At 45.7% G+C, this 23,892-nt stretch overlaps 1 protein-coding gene across 1 annotated transcript in view; it reads left to right on the top strand.

Moving 5' to 3' along the window:
- Positions 1–23,892, top strand: part of rapgef6 (Rap guanine nucleotide exchange factor (GEF) 6) — a 236,609-nt gene that overhangs the window by 192,232 nt on the left and 20,485 nt on the right. The window contains 7 exon segments of the mRNA XM_080748853.1: positions 1,625–1,865; positions 4,925–5,092; positions 6,956–7,171; positions 15,104–15,315; positions 16,600–16,723; positions 20,231–20,254; positions 21,849–22,066. Coding sequence (XP_080604979.1) covers positions 1,625–1,865; positions 4,925–5,092; positions 6,956–7,171; positions 15,104–15,315; positions 16,600–16,723; positions 20,231–20,254; positions 21,849–22,066 — 1,203 coding nt within the window.

Here is a 23,892-nt window from a genome sequence, read left to right as displayed (position 1 = left end):
CTCTCCTCTCCTCTCTGCTGGGTTCCTGCACCCTTCCCACCCCGACCGCCTCAACGTGCAATTCATCTCTTGCGTCCGTGTGACAGAGAGAGCGGGTAAATATTTGGCGGACGAGATGAGATGAGATGATGAGAGCTTGTGGGAACTATGGTACAGGCAACCCGCAGTGCTGTGTTTGCGAAAACCTGACTAGCGACACCCCTACTCCCAACCCTGAACGCTGTCCCTCCCCCTCCTGTCTGGGAAATACATGCCTTTTTGTGTTTAGAATGAATCTCTGGCCAGAGTCGATGGATGATTTCCATTGGCGGTCTGTAAATAAACAGTCCCATGTTTTTTTAGATGGTTAAATGATGTGTTGTTTATGGTGATGGCTTCTCTGGATGAGTTGCTCACGTACGTTCAGGCCAGTTAAGAGCCTGTCTCCACTCTCCAGTATTAAATATGGCCAGCCCTGTCGCACTGTACTCTACATACGGTACATACGCACGTCGCACATACATCTCTTTAAGCAGCCTGGAGTGTGAATGATTGCCTGTCGTTTATAGTGAATCATTCTCTCTCATCTTCGCATTATTGGCTTGGGGATCAGTGATTTGTTCCTGCTGATCGCGCTGCTGTTATAATAATAATGATAAAGATGGCAGTTATGAGGCTCTCTTCCCCTTCTTCTATTTCCCCCCTTTCTGTGTCATTTACACACAGGCTCATACACACATGTACAGTACTATACACACAAACAATTCACTGCCGAGAATGAGTATAATGGCACATGGATCATTGAACATGCTTCTCATGCTTGTGTGTGTGTGTGTGTGTGTGTGTGTGTGTGTGTGTGTGTGTGTGTGTGTGTGTGTGTGTGTGTGTGTGTGTGTGTGTGTGTGTGTGTGTGTGTGTGTGTGTGTGTGTGTGTGTGTGTGTGTGTGTGTGTGTGTCCATGTTTTGTTAGTGCAGTTATCTGTGTGTGTGCGCACACACATCGTTTTTATGTCTGTGTGCAAGAGAACATGCATGGGGACAAATTAATCAGTCACACTCACACACTCTTTCTCTCTGTCACTCTCTTTCCAGCTTTGTCACCCCTTTTCTACATGATTTGTTTTGGTTTTGAGTCATTAAGTGCCCAACAAAAAGCTCTCTGACGGCTTAATCTATCTCATATCAGTCACGCAAGCTCACTGGCTGTGTACAACCATGCATGGTTCATTGTTTTAAAGCTCTCTCCATCTTCTCTCTCTCTCATTCTCTCTCTAAACCTTTAATGAGACTTATTCGTTATTTGATGCTTAGACAGTAGTAACAAATGGCTCCCTCATCTATGGTCTGATTAATCTATTGTCAAAACAAGCACGCAGGCAGGAGTTTCTCTCTTAGCAAGACACTTAACAGCTCTCTCATGTGCTCATCTGAGCAGCCATTTGCTGGGTAAAAAATGTAATTTCCTCTTCCCCAGGAAGCAGTAAATACACCTTTTCACTACCTGTTTGATTGTGTGTCTGCCTCTCCTACTTGTTGGTCCATCCACACATCCACATATTCAGCCATTTTAGCCTATTCCTCTCCTTCAGCAAAGTAATGAATGGATTTTATCCACCAACCCCCTGGTCTCCTCTCTCTCCCCCAGACATCCCGGACCAGGTGATCCGCGTGTTCAAGGCCGACCAGCAGAGCTGCTACATCATCATCAGCAAGGACACCACGGCCAAGGACGTGGTGTCGCACACCGTCAACGAGTTCGGCCTGCTGGCCTCGCCGGAGACCTACTCGCTGTGCGAGGTGTCCGTCAGCCCCGAGGGCGTTATCAAACAGCGGCGGCTCCCTGACCAGCTCTCCAAGCTGGCCGACCGCATCCAGCTCAACGGCAGGTAAAGAGACGGTTGCTGCATGGGCACATAGCGTTGAGTGGGTGAGAGAATGAGGGTGCATGCATCAGTCTCCAGTCCTCACCTCTTCTTTGTAAAATTAAAATGTCCTGTGCTGAGATAGAAGTTTGATAGATCTGGTAGAGAGGGAAAGGCTTCAGGGACATCATTGAATCCTAGACCAGCAAGATTACTAAGTGGTCGCCCCAGGTTGAGTGACTTAACCAGTACACGGTTAACGGGTGCTTCACACGGGTCACAAATTAATATAACTTTTTTTTCTTTTCTTTTTTAAGTACAGTAAATCTGTATCTTTGAGGGGCGGCAGTGGCTCAGCAGGTATAGTGGCTGCTCCCCGAGAGTTAGTGTCGAAGAAGTTTCCTTGAGCAAGACACTGAGCCCCTAGTTGCTCCCGATGAGCCTCGCATGGTTTCTGCCATCTGTGTATGCATGTGTGTGTGAAAGGGTTAATGTAATGCACAATCATTGTAAAGCGCCTTGGATAAAGGTGCTACTGTATATAAATGCACCATTTAAAACATGTCAAACTAATCAATGGACTGACATCCCAGACAATTTCCCCCCATGATGTTCCTCCAAAGTAGGAATGAGTTACACACGTGTACTGAGTCAGTGGGATTGGAGTGTGACTTGGAAACCAAATGAGGATAATAAAAGCAGCGTGAGACTAATAATCTTAAAATGGCCTCTCCCTTCCTGTTCTCCACTTCTCCTTGTCTCCTGCGCTACCACATCAGACTCATCCCAACTAGGTTAGCATGAATATTTCATCCTCTGACTGTAGCCGGGGCTCTGCAGACTGCACGGCATGGCAGGAATTATTCACACACACACACACACACACACACACACACACACACACACACACACACACACACACACACACACACACACACACAATACCATACAAGGTGTTGTTGGCTCCATGGGTACTGGGAACATCGTCCCTGGCTGATCGCGGCTGGACAACTGGGCTGCACTGGGTGAAACGCATCAGCAGTTTATTGTAGATGTAAGCATACTGTACATACAGTGGATCACTGCCAGGAAGCTACAGTACACTATATGGACGATCACGCCTAAGAGAGAAATTGCTTTGTTCCGGTCTTTATTTCTTTTCGTACACTAATGCTTTTTGTCTCGCTCACTCTTTGCTTGACCTCTCCCTCTCTCCTTTTCTCTATCTCGCACTCGCTCTCACTCGCTCTCACTCTTAACCTCACGGACACACACGGGCGCACACACACACGCGCGCGCGCGCGCGCACACACACACACACACACACACACACACACACACACACACACACACACACACACACACACACAGTTTGATTGATACAATACAACTAGTAAGACGCCTCAGGGCCATGTCTTGGCCGTCTGGCCAGTGATGTATATCGGACCAGTTCCCCATATATGGATATGAAGTCCTGTTAGATATGGGCTTAATATTGAGGAGATCAATCTCCATATATTTGCATAGAGCGGTTCCCATGACATCACAACATACGATCCCTTTTATGCCCATACATGGAGATCCCTGTCTGAACCAGCCACACCACTGTGATGTCACCTGTTTATGCCCATATATGGAGATCCCTGTTCTGAGTATCTGCCATCACTGTGATGTCACCTGTGATGTCTCAGTGATGTGTCAGGGGAACCACAGTGCCAGGCGTTATCCCTGCTCTTTGCCGGTTCTGACAGTAAACTACGGTTGCAATAAAATACACATAATGTAATACAATAATGCCAAAAGGATGACACATACAGCCCTTGGGGCTTGTTTCCATTGTGGTCCTGTGTATTCAATTAATCAAGACATACTGTACAGTATAAAGACATACAATGCTATACAAGAGAGATACAAGTCTCTCTCTCGCTCTTTCTTTCTTTCTTTCTTTGTCTTTCTGGAGTGAATCTGGCAGGGAATAGTCATGCCCTGCACCACGATTTATACACGCTGCCAAAACCCATGGCCAGGGGATTTCCCCAATGCACGCACGCACGTCGCACGCACGCGCCTTTCTGACTTGGAGTCAGTTCCAGTGGCATAGTTCCAGTGCTCTCACCCTGGCCAGTTCCATAGTTCTATTTCGCATCACTGTGTCATTAATCCTCTCGTCTCCACCTCTCCTCTGGTATTTTAAGTGTGTGTCCACAGTTTCCAGTGACAACGTTGGCACTCTGACAACTTATAGCCACTTGACATATAGTGCCGTGTACCAGGGATGGGCACATTAGTGCTCCATTAGGAGCCATAGGGAGGGGGGTGGATGGCAGGAAAGCATTAGATTTATAAACAGCACAGCAACACATTATGAGCTATAAGAAATGACCCCCTGTTGGTTGGATGCACTCCCTGCCAGCTGCAGTATGGAACATCACACCTATAGGGTTATTCCCACCACTGCAATTTGTCTCCACAACCTTCTAATGCTTAGATGTGTGCCATGCATCTCTTGCTGGTCAGCAATTTCCGGCACACAACACCGTTATACGATGAAGTATAAATGGGACTTGAGACGGTTTGGTCTCATTGCAGATCTTTGGTCTGAACTAGGCTTAAGAGAGAAATTGCTTCAATTGCTCTCTCTCTCTTTGTTTTTTTTTTACAACAAGGGTTAATATTTTAGATCGTAATTAGAGAAAAGATGTTTTCATTTACTGCTAAATATGTATTTTTAGACACAATAAGCCAGCGATTTCTTTATTACTATTTACAGTAACACTACTAGCCCCCATAAGCCATGTAAGATTGTGGTGCATTTGGGAATGTGTCTAAAAATACATATTTAGCCACTTGTACGCATGCCCCCACCCACTGAAATCAAACTCGTTAAAATCACTATAACGATAGAAAGCAGTAAATGAAAACATTTTAACACTCATCTTTTATTTTCTCTTAATGACAATCCTCCCTTCCCAAAGTTGTCCTTTAAGGAGAGACCTTGAAATGTGAAAGTTTGAGAAACACTGGTCTAAAACCCATATAACCATCCCATCTCTCCCTCCCTGCTCCTCCTCCTCCTGCTGCAGGTATTACCTGAAGAACAACATGGAGACGGAGACGCTGTGTTCGGACGAGGACGCCCAGGACCTCCTCAGGGAGAGTCACATCACGCTGCTGCAGCTCAGCACAGTGGAGGTGGCCGCCCAGCTCTCCATGAGAGACTTTGATCTCTTCAGGAACATCGAGTCCACAGAGTACGTACAGCAGAGTACCGTAGCACCACTGAGAAATGCTGAGTGTTAAAAAGCCACAATCTGTACGTTCCATCATGTCCTGCCCGGGGAATCGGGGATTCAAACCCCGGTGTCCCACTGGTCTTTCAAGTGGGAATCCCTGCTTGGCCATGGGGAGACGGTGTGCTTATGAGCTTTTAGGCAGTACAGCGTGTCAAGCACAATGTGAGATGTGACTTAACGTCAACTGTCGGGCAGAAACCTTGTATCTCCAAGTTTCAAATGTGTTCCTTTTTTCCGTAAATTAAATTCATCATACAAAACTAGTGAAAATAGCAGATCTACAAGCACAAGCGTCTCACTGTGCGAAACGTTGTGTACTTGTAGATTATCTATTTGCACTACTTTAAATCATTTTTAAAATGATAACAAACAAAAAAAGACGATTTTGAACATACAAGATACAAGATAGCCACTATAATGAAGGCTTTCTAAGTATTGTCCTTCTTGTTGACTTTTCCAGAGGAAATACTTTGATGATTCAATAATTTATTGCCATTTCAACAAGTCATTGATTGGAATGTGGTGTGAGTTTGGTGTGAACTCCTCCTTTAATCTTTAGTACACCGCTGCTCCACATTTTGCTCAAAGGTCGCCGCCAATTTCCCTGACCTCAATTTGTATCTCCCTGCCGTTGGGGAGCTCCGTGCTCTGGCTCTGGGAGGTTCTTTAATAGCATTCGTTGCTGAAATAGGATCTGCTCCTGATCAAAGAGCCTGATTTGAACTGACCGCAAACTCAATCTCCACATGTACTCTATCTCCAGGGATAGCTTTTTAGGGGGGGAAATACATCTTGACCAAAAAAAACAAAAAAACATTTAGTTAATGTCTGATCAGGCTTTTGGGAGCCCCTGGGACAGATAGATATTTGATATGCATTTTATCATTCATCATTCATTTTATTTGTCCGGGTAGCTCAGTCGGTAGAGCTCTCGCCTTTAGACCACAAGGTTATGGGTTCGATCCTGGGCACCGCCAACTCGGCGTACGAGTTGCATGGCTTGTGTGCGGCAAGTACTGGGAGCTGATGGTAGGTGTGGCGCTCCACCTCAGCTATCCATCTCCCAGGGGTCTAGCGCATTGTAGTCTCTCAAGAACAGACTAACTGGGCTCGAGTTACAACTGAGCTCCAGTCAAGTGAAAAGGATCGACCTTTTCTTTGACAATGGCTAGCCAGATTGAGCGCATTGTAACGGGGACAGACTCCTGTGTGTTCCGGCTGATACCGACAATAAGCCACTCCCGACCTACTTGTTATCAGACATACTGCCCTCCTAATACGTGAGTTGGCCATGTTTTTTCATTTATTTTTAATATATATATTTTTTAAATTATTCAAGTGTGATATTATCAACCATAAATGTCGAACCTCAGGAGGTTCAGCAGGTTGTCCAATGATCCGTAGGTCTGCTGTTCGAATCCGGCCTCCTCCTGTCCACATGTCGAAGTGTCTTTGGGCAAGACACTGAACCCCACATTGCCTCCGACGAGTCGTTTGGTGCTAGCTTGCCACCATTGGTGTGGGAAGTGATGATGCCGGCATCGACTGTTCGCCGCTTCACCTCCCAATGTATGAATGAACCATTGTAAAGCGCTTTGAGTACTTAGAAAAATCGCTATAAAATGCAATTCATTATAACCATAACAATTAATGCGGAGAGCGGGCGATATCAAAAGGCGGGGCATGGACCCCCCAATCCCTCCCTCCCTGCCAATTGAAGCCTGTTTATTTCCCTTCCTTCCTTCCTTCCTTCCCTCTCTCTCTCTCTCTCTCTCTCTCTCTCTCTCTCTCTCTCTCTCTCTCTCCTCTTTCTCTCCCCAGGTACGTGGATGACCTGTTCAAACTGGACTCTGCGACGGGCAGCGGTCACCTCAAGCAGTTCGAGGAGGTGATCAACCAGGAGACCTTCTGGGTGGCCACGGAGATCCTGAAGGAGGCCAACACCCTGAAGAGGATGAAGATCGTCAAGCACTTCATCAAGATCGCCCTGCACTGCCGCGAGTGCAAGAACTTCAACTCCATGTTCGCCATCATCAGGTGGGACTGCTGTGTTCGTGTTTGTGTGTGCAGGGTGGGTGAATGCATGCATGCATGCAAGTGATTTCACGGTCTGAAAATGTACATGTGTGTCTTTATGTCTTCTTCTATAAACTTGCGGGTTTATGGCGTGTGTGCAAGTGTGACCGTATGCTGTATTTTGTGTGTGTGTGCGCTTGCACATTTCACAAGCATACTATACATGTACACTACAGCAGGGGTCTTCAACGTTTTCAGGCCAGGGACCCCTTAGCTGAGAGAGATATGAAGCAGGGACCCCAACAACATTTTCATAGATTCCATATAGTTTCATTGTTTGACAGCACGATCATCAGTGTATTTTGGATTCATGTCAATGTGTGTTTTCAGATATTTAACCACTTGAACCGTCAATACTTAATAAACTTGACCTTTCAATCTGTACTTAGTCTGCTCTTTTTCCCCTCTACACCAAACCTCTTTGCCGAAAATAGCCGATCTACAAGATATTTTCGGCTACAGTCCTCAGAATATGGACGCTAGGGTTCAAGTGGTTAATATAAAAAAGGAGAAAAAAGTCAGTAACTCTGAGGACCCCCTAGGGGTCCCGGACCCCCTGTTGAAGACCCTTGCACTACAGCATTAAATGTGTACCTGGCTGTTTGCGTATGTGAGCACAATCTACAGTATATATCCATAATGAGTTCCAGTCTGCTCTCCCAGGAGGAACCCAATCCGTGCCCCCTGCATGTACATTTGTGCGTGTTTGCAGGAGCAGCATGCATGTACAGCTTTGCATGCATACGGAACCTGCTTGTCTGCGTATGTGAGCATCCTCCCCCCCCCCACCTTCCATAATGAGGCTGAGTCTGTACCCCCTGGAGAACACCCCCCCCCCAACAGTCTGTCCCCCTCCGCCTCTCTCTGCCTCCGGATCATTGCATCAACCCATTCCCCTCTGACCGCACTGGATCTGGCTCCTTCTGTCTGCCTTCAAGACACACACACACACACACACACACACACACACACACACACACACACACACACACACACACACACACACACACACACGCGTACACACATTTGTTGTACTATACTTGGGAGGACATAAACATTTAGGACAGAGATTTTGTGAATGCAATCTTTACAAAAAATGTTGGGCATGACGTGTCGCGCGTGTTTGTAGACCTGCTCATTTCGGCACGTACACGACACTGGCGCAGAACTAAATCGGACAAAACTCCAACCCCCGAAACTTAAGTTGTAAATGCCTAATCTTAACCCCAACTAGTAAGCCTAACTAAAAAGTGATTTATCTTTTAATGGCTAGGAAAAATGTCCTCACAATGTGTCTTTCTCAAGTTCTACTACATCTGTGGGGACAGTGTGGCGGCTGGGGCCTCTCAAGTACAGTAATACACACACACACACACACACACACACACACACACACACACACACACACACACACACACACACACACACACACACACACACATCCCCCCGGCGACGGGCTCACTTATTGTTTGTTGTTATTGTTAATCCAGGCTGCTCTCTGTGGTTTGGGGCTGTGGATGGATGGGAGTTTGAGCTGGGCCTTCACCGCGGGCCCCGCCGTAAACGGCCCCAACCCACAGGGAGGGAGCCTGTTTATGGGATGAATGTTGTGTGTGTGTGTCTGTGTGTGTGTGGTGTATTTAGTGTGCATGCATGGCTGTGTGGTCATGTGTGCATGTATGCATATGGGTTTGCTGTTATAATCGTTTTCACGCCAGTGTATGGGAAAGTAAGTGTGTGTGTGTGTGTGTGTGTGTGTGTGTGTGTGTGTGTGTGTGTGTGTGTGTGTGTGTGTGTGTGTGTGTGTGTGTGTGTGTGTGTGTGTGTGTGTGTGTGTGTGTGTGTGTGTGTGTGTGTGTGTGTGTGTTATGTGTGCATGTATTCTGTATTGTACTGAACATTTGCATTTATCATGCGTCACTTGTCTTCAGGGCTGTTTGATGTGTGAGAGCAGAGACAGAGTATGACCTCAGTTGTACCGCCTCTCTCTCTCTCTCTCTCTCTCTCTCTCTCTCTCTCTCTCTCTCTCTCTCTCTCTCTCTCTCTCTCTCTGCTGACAGTAATTATTCTGAAGTCTGTCGTGGTCTCTCTGTCTCTCTGTAGCCCCGCCTTTGCTGTCTAAACACTGCGTCAGTGTGTTCTATCAGTATAGCAGTGTTTTGGTACTGTGACGTGCAGTGTGTTGTCGCTGAAGAGGACGGAGCATATTCTCATTAGCTGCGGCAGTGGCTCAGGAGGTGGAGAGCGTCCGTCTTGGAATCGTAAGGTTCCTGGTTCGATCCCTGGCTCCTCCCGGGGGCCACGCACCGACGTGTGCTTAAGCAAGACCCCTTGAATGGCCTTGAACGGTTTTCGCTGCCACCGGTATGTGAAAGAGAAATATATGATAAAAATCACACCTACTAGTGTGAAGTGAGCGGTGACGTTTATGAGTTTATTTCATTTAGCGGCGCAAAGCTTGGTCATTGTGACCATGGACGTGCAACAAACTTTGGGAGCTTTGTGCAAAGATGTAGGCCAGATGTTGACCCCTGGGCGTACAACAAACTTTGGACAAACGGACAAAGCCAGATGTTGGAGCTTAGCCCCTGCCAGGAGCACTGCTCAAAAACGTATACAGTAAGCGTACCCTAAGCTATGGTTTAACCACTTGAACCCCTGGTGTCAATTTAGTGGCGGGAAGACACAGAAAACAGAACCCGATATAGGAACTGATGATCCGCTGTGGCGACCCTGATGAAAATCAGCCGAAAGAAGAAGAATTAGAAGAAGATTTGGTGTAGACGGGAAAAAAGTGGTCAAAGTAAAGCTGTACCTCATGTCCAGTTCTGAGACTACAGGGGTTTAAGGTGTTAAGAGTAAGACCCCCTGCAGTGCTGTAACATTGTGTTCTCTGCTGTTAAACGGGCGACAGACAGTCGGGTATAGGAGTGTGTGACCTCCATGTTCTCTGAACAGCCTCCTCCCAGCAGGCTGTCCTCTTCGGCCATATGGACACACACTGTCTGCCTGGAGACACTGCAGCAGTGCTTGTCAAACTTTGTTTCCATTTCAAGGATTTGGAGGAGTTTAATAAGCTTTAGGCCACACAGACCCCCATTTGATAGCATTTAAACAATAAATGAATAGGGATTTCACACTATACTAGAGGGGGTACCCTCTGGTACCCCCTCTAGTACTCCTAGGGGTCCCTCGAGCCCACATTGAGAACCAGTGCTCTTCTGTGGGCGCGCGCGTGTGTGTATGTGTGTGCGTATGCGTGCTTGTGTCTGTGTCTTTCAAGCAAACTCTCGCACAGAGTCTCGTAATGTGTGTGTGTGTGTATGTGCACAAGTCTCCCTCTGTACCCATCTTGAAGGTACGTTTAAATGGTGTCTAATGAGCCGTTCCTCAGGCTGCCGTGGAACTCTCAGATCATCGACCGTCTTAGGCTGGAAGCAGCCGACTCCCTGGAACCATGCAGTCTAACCCAGCTCCTTGTTACCCTGCAGTCTAACCCAGCTCCCTGTTACCATGCAGTCTAACCCAGCTCCCAGTGAGACTGAGGCGGTGTCCAGACGAAAACGAATTTGGGTGATTCCGCACTAGTTCTTTATCGTTTAGACCTTTCTACCACACAGAGATGGTGTCTTGGGTGCCCGAAGCACATCTTTGAAACCGGCTCCCAGAGCGAATCGATCTGAAGACGGCGCCATCGCGTCTCTGTGTGTGTACAGCCGAATACGCATAATTCCTGAAGTTATGACGTTGCAACAACATCAAACATGTTTGTGCTACTGAGTGCGATAGGACTTTTACAGCAAATTGTACTCCTCCCTCCCTCCCACAGCACTAGTGGACGTGATTTAAAGAAAGGCAAAAAAACTTTGTAGCTAACAACGCAACGCAATTCGATGTGTTGTGAGCTTGTTGCAGACAACAAAACACATGTCTATAACTCGTGTGTCACATGTCTCCTGTAGATGGATGGCGATTGGCCGTGGATTGAGATATACTCAGTGTTGGAGAATATATGCATATAAGATCTGAATATGATATAAAATGCGAACGCTAGAGGGTGGCAGTTGCGTGTGTGTGTGTGTGTGTGTGTGTGTGTGTGTGTGTGTGTGTGTGTGTGTGTGTGTGTGTGTGTGTGTGTGTGTGTGTGTGTGTGTGTGTGTGTGTGTGTGTGTGTGTGTGTGTGTGTGTGTGTGTGTGTGTGTGTGTGTGTGTGTGTGAGAGAGAGAGAGAGAGAGTGTGAGTGAGTGAGTGAGTGAGCGAGCCGGGGGGATCGGGGTAGGGAGAATAAAATAAGAAGAGAGAGAAAGTGGGATAAGAGATACAAAGTGATTGAGATAATTAGGTCACCAAAAACAGTAGGGCACATCCTCCGAGGAGCATGCGGGTGCTCGGCAAGTCTCGCGGAAATCCGCCCCTTCCGATGTCTTTCATGCAAGACGAGCACAGTAGACATTTTGGCCGAAGGGTGGCGCTCTTTGGTTCGTGAAGGTGGCGGTCCAGCCAGTTGTCCTGGACTCATGGAACAGCGTTGTTGTAGTGTACAGTACTATACTCTCTGCAGTGTTGTTTTGCTGTCTACCGACTCGGGGACAACAAATGTAAATGAGCAGCTTGGCTAACTCTGGTACAATGCCTTTTTAATGGTGCACTCGCTGTCCCTTTAACAATGAACTATGAATGACATTCAATGAAAGATGCATGACAATGCACAAAGCTATCCTGGGTTATTTCTTCATCTCGCAAGCAACACATCATGATGGGTTCAACAACAGTTCACCCACAGTAACTAGAAACTGTGTTAAAGGTTGTCTTGTCCATCCTCTCTCCCCTGGGCCCCAGAGAGCTACAGGTTGTGTCTGCCTGTTGCTGAGCTTGCATTGTACAGTGAAACACACCTGTGATCAGTCCACAGGTGTGTGCTGTACATTATATACCAGTGGTTTCAAACCTGCTCATGTCAAGGTCCCCCCCAAATTAATATGTATTTGAACACCCATCTGACAATACTCTGTGTCAAGGAGGACCCCCTGCAAGATTTGTGTAGTTATTCATTATTATTATCCAAGGAAGAGAGACAGAGAGAGAGAGAGAAAGAAGATGCAGAGAGAGAGAGCGAGCATGATGAATATGCGGAGAGAGAGAGAGAGAGAAATGTGCAAACACAGCAGCAAGATTCGTGAGCTTCTGTGATAGGAGAAGGATATCAAATGGAACACAACCACCTTAAAGACTAATAACCATTGTGTACCGTATATCCCTGCTGTATTGAGTAACCTCAATACATGAAAACTGTTCTACTCCCTTCAATTGTGCATATTTTGTTTTGATTGTATTGTATTGTATTGATTGTATTGATCGTATTGTATTTTGTACACCCGGGGCCGGTACCTATTCGTCCGCCTTGCCGGCGCGGAGACCCCACCCCTCATTTCTCACATGGCCCTCTTCTAGCGCCACCATGAGGCCGATTCTTGCAAAACACATTTTTGGACACTGCTCCTACAATTTTTGCCCTAAAATCACGCAAATCGGTACACAGTATGTCTACACTCATCCCATCAACATGAATCTCTCCCATATAGCGCCACCTCCAGGCCGATTTTTAAAAACACATTTTTGAACACTGCTCCTACAGATTTTGCCCTAAAATCACGAAAATCACTACACAGTATGTCTACACTCATGTCATCAACATGGATCAGGAAGATTTTGGCAAAACACATTTTTGCCCTATTTGTGGAGATAAGTGACCTACGGTCGCTTATCTCCCGATTAGGGAGTCTTACTGGTATTGATCGTATTGTATTTTGTACACTTCCGCTTTGGCAATGTAAATGTATGCGTTATCATGCCAATAAAGCCAATTGAATTGAAAGTGAGCATGAATACGCAGAGAGAGAGACAGACTGCAGAGTGGGATTGAAAACATGACATCGCTGAGCAGAAAGAGTGGCCCGAAGCCTCATGAAACGTGACATCTATTCTACACAGTAAATGTAACTCTGAGAGTGTCTGTACAAATGCAACTGAATGGACCTGTCCGTAACCTTGTTGATTTCATGGTATTACACACACTGCCTTGACAGTCTTTCATTCTAGCTTGAGATGACCAGCTTGGAAACATTGAGCGCTGTGCTGTTGTCAAAACAAATCTAAGGAAGTACACCGTTTTCTTACATTTCCTCTACTCACGGAGAGGGCTGTATCGGTTCCCTCTGAATGTTATCACAACCTGTTCCATCTAATATTCAGTTACTCTGTAAAAGTCAGGGATGTGCAGAGAATTTTAGAGAGGCAGGGGCTGAAATTTCTAAAAGGGCCTTTTGGTGGAAATATCGAAAATAGCAGACCTCCAAGCTCACAACGTGTCGTGCTGCAACGCGTTGTGAGCTTGGAGGTCGTCTATTTTCGATGCTTGATACCACACTGAACTATAAGCATAATCAAGTCAATACTGGAGATGTGGCGTAACGGCATGGATTTCTACACAGAGAGGGCAATTCCTTCAACATAAGATGCTGAATTCAAGTTCAGGAGAGTTTGGACAAGGCAATTATCTTGAACGCTGCCTTCAGGCATGGCATGGAAAGAGGGACATTTGCATTTCTTTCACCATAGTAAAAACTGCAGTCATGGTCTGGAGAGGGCACTTTTTACAGACGGATAAAGGGGCAGGGGCTCAAGCCCCCTTTGATGTCTATGTGTGCAAGACAAGTGCCTGGTAAAAGTAGTAGAACAGACTGCTACTTAAAATCTGATGCCCCCCCCTCAAAAAAAAAAAACATCTAATGTTTTACGTACATTATGTCTGGTTTAGATTTTGTTTGTGTGCTTGCGTGCTCAGGGCTCTAATCGTGAGGGAATCAGAGGAGATAATTGTAGCGTTCCTCTGAGCTGTTTTGTGGTGATTTGATTTCCTCCCTTACAGTTAAAAGCTTCTGACCTCAGCTCTTTTTTTTTTTTTGTGACGTTATGTTCTGGCGCATTCTCTGCTTTTTATATTTACTGTTCTGATCTCATGTCTTCTGTCCACTATTCTGACGCTGTCTGTAGTGTCCCCTCTTCTCTCCTCTCCTCTCCTCTCCTCTCAGGGTTTCGCATTCAGAGCAGTGTGTTTGTGTGTGTGTGTAGGATAGGGATGGGACGATATGAAAATGTCATATCACGATTATTGTGACAAAAGAAATCGCTGTTTACGATATTATCACGATAATCAAAATCCATTATCCTGGGGCGGAACGTTTGCCAACAAATAGCAGATCTACAAGCTCTCGTCTATTTTTTGGCAAAGACATTTGATAGAGTGAAAAAAAGACTGTATCAAGTACGTACGTATATTACAAGTACATTTGACCAGTTATAGAGGGTTTAAGTGGTACCGGGTATGCACCTCAGCAAATAAAAGGTGAATTAATCCCAGTGCATGACGGAGGACGATATCACAATAAATTAATTCTCCACGTTGAGTGTTTTTTTATCACGATAAACAATAATATCGAGTATTTTCCCATCCCTAGTGTAGGATGTAGTGATGCGATACCAGACCAGAGACAAATTGCTTAACTTGCAGCTAACCATTGTTTCTCTCTCTCTCTGTCCATCCATCCTTTTCCACCTCCCTTCCGTCCCTCTTATCTCCTCTCGTGTCTCTCTTTCCTGTGTCATCACCTCTGCCCGTTCTCCCGTTTTCCCTGCATCTCTGTTTACCTCACGCCTCCGTCGCTTTTTCCTCCTCCTCTCCCCTTGTGTGTCCCTTTCTCCCGGTTTCCTGTGTGCTCTCTCTCAATCTCTCCTCATCTTTCTGCCACTCCCTCCTTCCCCATCCATACCCCTTTCACCCCCTCACCCTCACCCCCTCTCTCTCCTCTTTCCGTTCCCTCTCCCCTCCTGCAGTGGTCTGAACCTGGCCCCGGTGGCTCGCCTGCGGAGCACGTGGGAGAAGCTGCCCAGCAAGTACGAGAAGCTGTTCTCGGACCTGCAGGACGTGTTCGACCCGTCCAGGAACATGTCCAAGTACCGCAACGTGCTGAGCAGCCAGAGCATGCAGCCGCCCATCATCCCCCTGTTCCCCGTGGTCAAGAAAGACCTCACCTTCCTGCACGAGGGTGAGGAACCACAGCACACACACGCACCATAGATCAGTGTTTCTCAAACGTTCACATTTCAAGGTCTCCCCTCAACTCTGATAGTGTACAAATGTACATTTGTACACTGTCAGAGTTACAGACTTGTAAGGGTCAATTTAGACCCCCTACAGGAACCCACAGAGAACCACTGCCATAGATCACCGGTTTCCAAACAGTGGGTCGACCAGGATCCATTAGTGGGTCAAGGACCAATCTTTATGGGTAATTTTTTTTTTTTTTTCAAACAAATCAAGAAATTCCATGAATAAAAAAGTAGTGAAAATAGCCGATCTACAGGATGTGTAGGTTTGCTATTTTCACTAGTTTGGGTCTCGGGCACACGTCTAATCTCTTGAGTCTCGGTCGTGACGTTGTGAACCTTTAGATCAGCTATTTTCACTGCTATTTTCACTAGTTTGGGTCCCAAACAAAACAGTTTGGGAACCACTGCTGTAGATGGATGGATGGATGGATGGAAATATTGTCAGTGGGGGACCGAGAGAGTGTCAGGGATGACATATGGGCCTGTAATTTGAGGGCGACACTCATGCAGGCCAATACATGCAGACACAAGTTACCTCATCAGTGTGAGGTGGGGGGACATCTTGTCTTTTTCTACTTCCTCTGTACCAAGCGAAAGGTCAATTTCAGACCCACTCAGGAGTTGTACCTCTATTTTAGTTGTTTTTGCCACTCTCACTTTCAGATAACCATACAGCCTGCCGTCACAACCAACAAAGGAAGCTGCCTTACTTAATCTTCTGACTTCCCTTTCTTCTGGGCATTATCTTGAAAAATGTCCATGTTAGGAATGGAAGAGAGGTGACTGCTATTATTGTGCAAGTTCAAAGCGTACAAAGGTTTTCGGCGTGTCACGTGAGGCCTTAGCACCAAGAGACTAAAGGACAAAAGAAGCAGAGTTGGTGAAATGATAAGTGGGGGACAGTCATGAACAAGGCTGTGCATTAATGTGAAGAAGACTCTTGTACTGTTGTAGATAAGACATATGGCATACTCACTGGCTCTGTATCTGCCTGTGTGTGTGGCTGCTATCTGTGTGTGTGCGCACAACACATGCTTGTGCACAACTGTGTGTGTGTGTGTGTGTGTGTGTGTGTGTGTGTGTGTGTGTGTGTGTGTGTGTGTGTGTGTGTGTGTGTGTGTGTGTGTGTGTGTGTGTGTGTGTGTGTGTGTGTGTGTGTGTGTGTGTGTGTGTGTGTGTGTGTGTGTGTGCGTGCGTGCGTGCGCGTGTGCACGCATTAGGTAACGACTCTAACGTGGACGGTCTGGTGAACTTTGAGAAGCTGAGGATGATCGCCAAGGAGATCAGACACGTGGTTCGGATGACCTCGGCCAACATGGACCCCGCCCTAATGTTCAGACAGAGGTACAGTAGGACCGCCATATGCATCCAGACATTTAGACGTCCCTTTTTCCTGAACATTATCTTGAAAAATGTCCACGTTAGGAATGGAAGAGAGGTGACTTCTATTATTGTGTATGTTCAGTAGGACTCATGTTCAGACAGAGGTACAGTAGGACCTCTATATGCATCCAGACGTTTAGTTAGCCCTGATGTTCAGACCCCCAGAGGAGGACCCCTGTGCATCCAGCCGTTTTAGCTTTCCTTAGCTATGTCCCTTTCTGTTGGAGAGCACAGACCAGGAGACGTACTGTATGATTGGGCTTTGCCTCCTGCCATGGACTTTGCTAGCTCGCTATGGATAAAAGCAAGAAAGAAAAAAAAACAATTCCCTCCTGTGTTTATTTTTTTATTTTTTACATCCAAGTAACTTGCATACAACTTTTTTTTAGCAAGTTTGAAGACTGCTGCACACTTCTTGTCGAGACAAAGTTTGGCGATAAAAATAGAATTCACGTCATTGTGTAGAAAACGCATTGCCTTGTCGAAGTTGGCCTCAGCAGTTCTTGCAAGATTCTCTAACTTCACTGTGTAGAAACACCAATGCGAATTGGTCAGAATGTATTTATATTTAATGTCTGCAATCTGCCAATCTGTACAATGTGTTGTCTGTACAGTGTTGAAATGAAAAGGTTGTCTGAAGAGCTTAGGAGATGCAAACTTCCATGAGTAACTTAAATAGGATTAAGTGGTTTGTGTCAAACAGTAGCCCTAAAGGACACTAAATGTATTGGCGAACTGGGGAGTGTTATCAGAACCACCACCACCATCACCACAACACCCTGCCTCCACCTGGCCTGGACCTGAACCCTTTCACAGCAGGACCACTGGGTCTGGCTCTCATCAATTCCTATTCACTTCCTGCTCGGTCCATGTCATCTCAATTCAGTTACATTCAACCTTGTCCCCTGGAATGTAATGACACGTGACATGGGTTGACCGGAGCTGAGATAGAATTGATACCGCCCAACCATGCAAAGCAGTGTTCAATCACATCACAAAGTACTGCATCTGTCACTCTCATGATGCATGACTGCCCCCTGCAGGCACTCTCCCCACACTGCAAGCACAGATTGGCTTTGTGAAGACGGTACACAGTGGGCCTCTGGTCAGAATTAATTTAGTCATCTTTTAGCTCAACGCACATTCGGCGATCGTCTTTACATATAGTCACCATGTCACTTAGGTGTATACAGGGGCGGGCATTTGCTCTACGCAGACTACGCAACTGCGTAGAGCCCCTGGGCAGAGGGGGCCCCCTGCTGGGCTCATTATTCTGAGCATTTAGGAAAAAAAAGTAAGTCTCTAGCCCATTCCTGTCAAAAGTTATGATTTTTTAAAGAATTGACCAACTGCTCACTGGAGTCAATAGGTTTCACACACAGATCAAACTTCCTTCGCCAAACAGGAAGTGCCCTTCACCAAACAGGAAGTGCCTCTATATCTCATGAACCGTTTGTCGTACAGACTCAGGGCTGGTGTCATATGACTTGATTAAGAGTCCTTAACCTTAATTGGCGCTTCCTTCGCCAAACAGGAAGTTCCCTTCGCCAAACAGGAAGTGCCTCTATATCTCATGAACCGTTTGTCGTACAGACTTGTGGCTGGTGTCATATGACTTCATTAAGAGTCCTTCACCTTAATTGGTTTAACTTAGTCCCACCCCCTCTTCTGATTGGCTGTTGCCCCTTGTGACGTGGGTAGAGCTGCGAGGGCCCGGTCATTGCTGCTTGCAGCTTTAATTTTATCTAAATTTTGAAAAATAATAATTAAAAAGGAATTGTAAAAATATCATTTTAAAGTATTATTATTCACTGATATTCCCTTATTGTTATTAAAATAATTATTGTCCTGCATCAAATATGTCCTGTATAAAAATATACATATAGGCCTACTCTGTATACCTTTGATTACCTTACTTTATCTTACTGTACTCTTCTTAAATTAATCAAATAGATCCAAAATGATTGTGGTTAGGTATTTAAAACCAACCATAATGACAACAAATAGGCTTCCTCTGCCTCTGCTCTTTATTGTCTTGTCAAGTTCATTGTCTTGTCATGCTAAATCATCACTTTTTCAGAATAGGTATTGAGTTGGAGGGTGGCATTTTTAATTCCTGCACTTCGCACGCGCGCATACTGTTTTTTCACGCATACCTATTTTTCACGCGTGCTCATGGGGGGGCCTCTTTTACTACCTTTGTGGGGAGCCCCCAGTTTATAAAAACCGCCCCTGGGTGTATAATTATGTTATATTCTAAAGAAGAATAGACAGGTGTCTGCTGGAAGCACACACCTGTCACCTCTGCATTGGTTTATATATATATTTTTTCAAGCGTTTCGGTCACAAGGGCCTTTTTTGTGCGATGAAAATCAACAAGTTCACAACGCATTGCGTTGTATTGTGTGCTACTGTACATAGTTCAGCTATTTCGCAATTTATGAAGCTTCTCACCTACAACGGCATGATAGGAACACCGGTTGAATGTGGCTAATAAGTGTGGAATTACCTTTTTAATTTGGAATTGGATCTCGGGTGGATTTTGATTCCACACGCGTGTCGCTACTTATAATTATGTCGTAAACATGAAAAGTTGATAAGAGCATCAATACATCATCCATGAACGCATCATTTAGCCGCTAGGAAGCTCTTCTCAGAATGTCCTGTAGAAGCGAACCAGAGTTGATTCAAGCGTCGTCACTTTCTACACAGCATGTAAACCTCTCCAGTCGATATGGGGTTATGTCCGACAGTAATGTCTAGTGTCTTCCCATCTCCTACCATTTACTGTGTGTCTGTGGTCATGTGACCTCTACATCAGGGGTTTTCAAAGTGGGTGACGGGGCACCCTGGGGTGCCGCGAGATCATTTGATAATATTTGGAATTTATTTGGACACTTGAAAAATATTTAGTATCATTTTAGACGTTAGTCCGTTCTAACTTCTAACCAAAATGGCTATTATCTCAACGTTTTCCTCGCAACATAATCACTAAAATATCGTCACTGTCGGGCAGAAACCTCGTATCTCCAAGTTTCAAATGTGTATGTTTTTTTTGGTAAAGCAAAGCCCTGCTTCATCATACAAAACTGTCGCACAAATCTAAAATCTGAAAACAGCAGATCTACAAGCACAACGCCTCGCATCGTTGTGTGCTTGTAGATCTGCTGTTTTCACTAGTTTAGTACATTTTATAGATGATAAATACAAAACGAACGGTTTTGGACATACAAGGTTTCCACCCGACAACGACGATATGCTATAAATATAAGGTGCTGGGAGTGAAAATTATAATGTAGGGGTGCCTCGGATTAAAAAAATATTTATAGGGTGCCCTGAGACAAAGAAGTTTGGGAACCCCTGCTCAACATAGTCCCCCCCCCCTTCCCCCTTCCCCCCTCCCCTGTCCTCGACCTTTGACACTGTCTTTTAAACCACGCTTCAATCTTCCACACCTCTTGCTTGCAGGAAGAAGAGGTGGAAGAGTTTAGGGTAAGTTCTCCCTTCGGTTCCCAAGCGGCTTCGGTGTGGGCCATTCGAGGCCACCATGCACTCGCCCCCCACCCGCCCCCCCGAAACCCCCTTTTCCCTTCCTCGCTCCCCTTACCATCCTGTTATCATCTGCCAACCTCGAGCTCTGCATGTGAGATTAACCCCTTTCATTTGCAGTGTCCATGCGAGCCTGTGCTGAGATCCATCATTAAAAAAAAAAAAAACGGTTCATTACGTCACCCACGTTTGTTTGTATTTGCACCTGTTGGACCCGGGTCAAATAGTGGCAGGGAGATGATTCTTGTGGGCGCGTTCTACCCCGTCACGACAGTTCAGATAGCATCACATATAGAGGTCACACTCTGTCTAGGGCAGCGCAGTTGGTCCAAAGTAATCAAAAGTTTATTTTATTTATGTTTCAAATGATGTCATTGTGAAACTTTGCAATGAATCCATTATCTGGTCAGCTGTTGCACCTTGCCCTTGTCTTCTCACAGTTAAGCCTGATTTATACTTATAGCAAAAATGTACACAATCGTCAGTAACGAGAATGTTGTACAACTTATTGCACATACCATTTGGCCAGGGGTGTGGCACTGATAAACAAATGAGCAATAAAGATGTATTGTAGAAAAATAAATCACGATAATTCTGATGATCATTTTAGCCATTATCATGTAGCCCTAGGTCACTCATAAAAACTCACTCATGTACGTTCCCAAGGCTGATTGGTAAACATTTGGGACACTCACAGTCACTTGTGCCCAAACCTCGCCCATGTAGCGTCCGAATGCTGTAAAACAAATCATATCAAAAGTTTAAAATTATGGTAAGAGCCACTTGTTCCGGGTCCAGCGCTGTAATGTCTGCATCCTGGCGTTCATGTTTTGTCCCCCATATTGAATGTCCAACACTTCTATCCCCTAACCCATTTAATGTTTGCCTCCATCTGACAGAATGTCCTTGTGTTGATACAGCATGATGCGCCAGCAAACAGCAACCAAAAGAAACCTATGTACTGTACCTCCCCTTAGTGCATGGTCCTGTTTAACCTGCTATGCTACCCAACACTCACACACACACACACACACACACACACACACACACACACACACACACACACACACACACACACACACACACACACACACACACACACATGCAGACACTAACTGTGTAGTTCAGAGAGTCATGGACAATTAGAGAACTTTGACCTTGTTTGTTTATTTGTTGTAAGTAAATGGGGATGGGCGAGGGGTGAAAACAGCCGACCATGAACTGACCCGTACCTCCTTTCTTCCTTTACTCTTCATCTCTCTTCACCTCTCAAACCCACCCTTCTCTTCTTGTCTTCTCCTCTCCTTCATGTCTTTGTTTAATGCTGCTTCCCTCCAACCCTCTTCCACCTCCTCCACCTGCTCTTTGAATGTCTGTCCCCACCTCCTCGCTCTCCTCCTCTCCCTGTTTCTCTCTCCCTCTTCCTCTGTCTCTATCTCCTACTCCATCTCTCTCTATCTATCTTCTCCTTTTTATCTCTACTCTCTCTCTCCCTCTTCTCCCTCTCTCTCCCTCTCCCTCTCCCTCTCTCCCTCAGGTCTCTCAGTCAGGGCAGCACCAACTCCAACATGCTGGACGTGCAGGGCGGCCACAAGAAGCGCGTGCGCCGCAGCTCGCTGCTCAACGCCAAGAAGCTGTACGAGGACGCGCAGATGGCCCGCAAGGTCAAGCAGTACCTGTCCAACCTGAGCGTGGACACGGACGAGGAGAGGCACCAGCTCATGTCCCTGCAGTGTGAGCCCACCTACAGCACATGTGAGTCTATAATGTCCCTGTACTGCAGTGTGAGCCCACCTACAGCACATGTGAGTCTATAATGTCCCTCTACTGCAGTGTGAGCCTACTATACAGCACATTCGAGTCCAATGTCCCTCTACTGCAGTGGTTCTCAACCTGTGGGTCGGGACCCCCAGGGGGGGTCACCAAATTATTTTGTGGGGTCCCAAGATGATTAACTTAATGTGCAACATTGTTTTCTCACTCAACAGTAAACAAACCATTGTAAAGTTTAAGCGTATAGAGGGTATCTGCACATCTCTAAAGTGACAATTTAAGGACTTTTTAATACCTCTGAAATGACAAATTAAACATTGGCCAAATTGTCAAATATTAGAGGCAGAAATTGTGAAAATAGCTGATCTACATGCTCACAATGCCTCGCAGCGCGAGGCGTTGTGAGCATGTAGATCTGCTATTTTCACAATAGAACCGTGTTATACAAAATGTAATGCCTCAACTCTTAGTGGTCGTCAGGGTGGTGAGCCTGTAGATCTGCTATTTTCACAATAGAACCGTGTTATACAAAATGTTATGCCTCAACTCTTAGTGGTCGTCAGGGTGGGGGGGTCCCCAGTTTAAATATGATTATTTTGGGGGTCACAGCCTGAAAAGGTTGAGAACCACTGCTCTACTGCAGTGTGAGCCCACCTACAGTAGCCTCGTGTTCCAGACCGCAACACCACCCCCTGGTGGTGGTGGTGGTGGTGTGTGAAAGAGGCTGGCAGCGCCAGGCTACACCTACAGCACATGCGAGTCCAATCCTGAGGGTTTACCAACCCAGCGAGTCGGGACCCCTATGTGGGTCGCGGGGATGTATTTTTATGGGTCACACAAGTTAATACTTCTTTATTTTTTTGTTTCCTACATGTTTTTTTATTATTAATATTATTTCAAAATATTTTCAAAACGTTCTGCAAAACGTTAAAAACAAATGAAAACGAAATACATCAATAAATTAGCGAGAGAAAATACCTTTAAGAAGCAGTGCACATGTACTGTGTGTGTGTGTGTGTGTGTGTGTGTGTGTGTGTGTGTGTGTGTGTGTGTGTGTGTGTGTTTAGTACGTTGAAGCCCACGGCTTACTGTTTTCCTGGGAGGTTTTGGAGGTTTAATTACCACAAGGATTTAGTTTTTAATTAAACAAGCAGGTGTTTTGGTGAAGTCAACTGAGCTGAAACCTCACGCTGGAGGGAACCTTGAGGTAGACTGTGCTATTCATTCCCTTATGTGAAATAATGAGTATTTATTACTGCCTTGCACCGCCATCTAGTGGTAATTAAAATGTCCTGCAGGACATTTAAAAAAAACATCTGTAAATGGATCCATAAGAAGAGAGGAGTTAGACTGTTACTGAGGCAGCTGTTATAAAACTCAGTGACTGTCACAACATGCCTGTAAAACGTAATATTTTGTGTTGATCGCCACTTTATCGGTGCTCAATGCCCATACGTCTGACAGAGAGCAGATGCCATTCTCTAAAGATTTATGGTCCACATTATGAATCTACCAAGATGTACCCAGAACCTTAGATGAGTTCACTTTTCCCTGAGGTTTTGGCACTTTCTTTTCGAGAATATGCAGTGTTAATTGAACTCTGAGTGTGTATACATGGAACCAAGGGGTCCATTCTGCTCCATTTTGGTTCAGTTTTTACACTCTGGGAGTTACATACAGAACCATTTGGTTCCTAACTATCAATCATTTAGCTGTGGAACCCCTGGAACCCCTTAAGGATCACTGGGTGTTCCCAATCAAAAGTATGGTCTAGGAACCCTTCAAGGGGGACCACAGTATAATGAGGA

This window comes from Nannobrachium achirus (assembly GCF_963921795.1).
Source record: "Nannobrachium achirus genome assembly, chromosome: 19".
In the NCBI taxonomy this organism is placed as follows: Eukaryota; Metazoa; Chordata; class Actinopteri; order Myctophiformes; family Myctophidae; genus Nannobrachium; species Nannobrachium achirus.
This window is presented reverse-complemented; position numbering and strand designations above follow the sequence as displayed.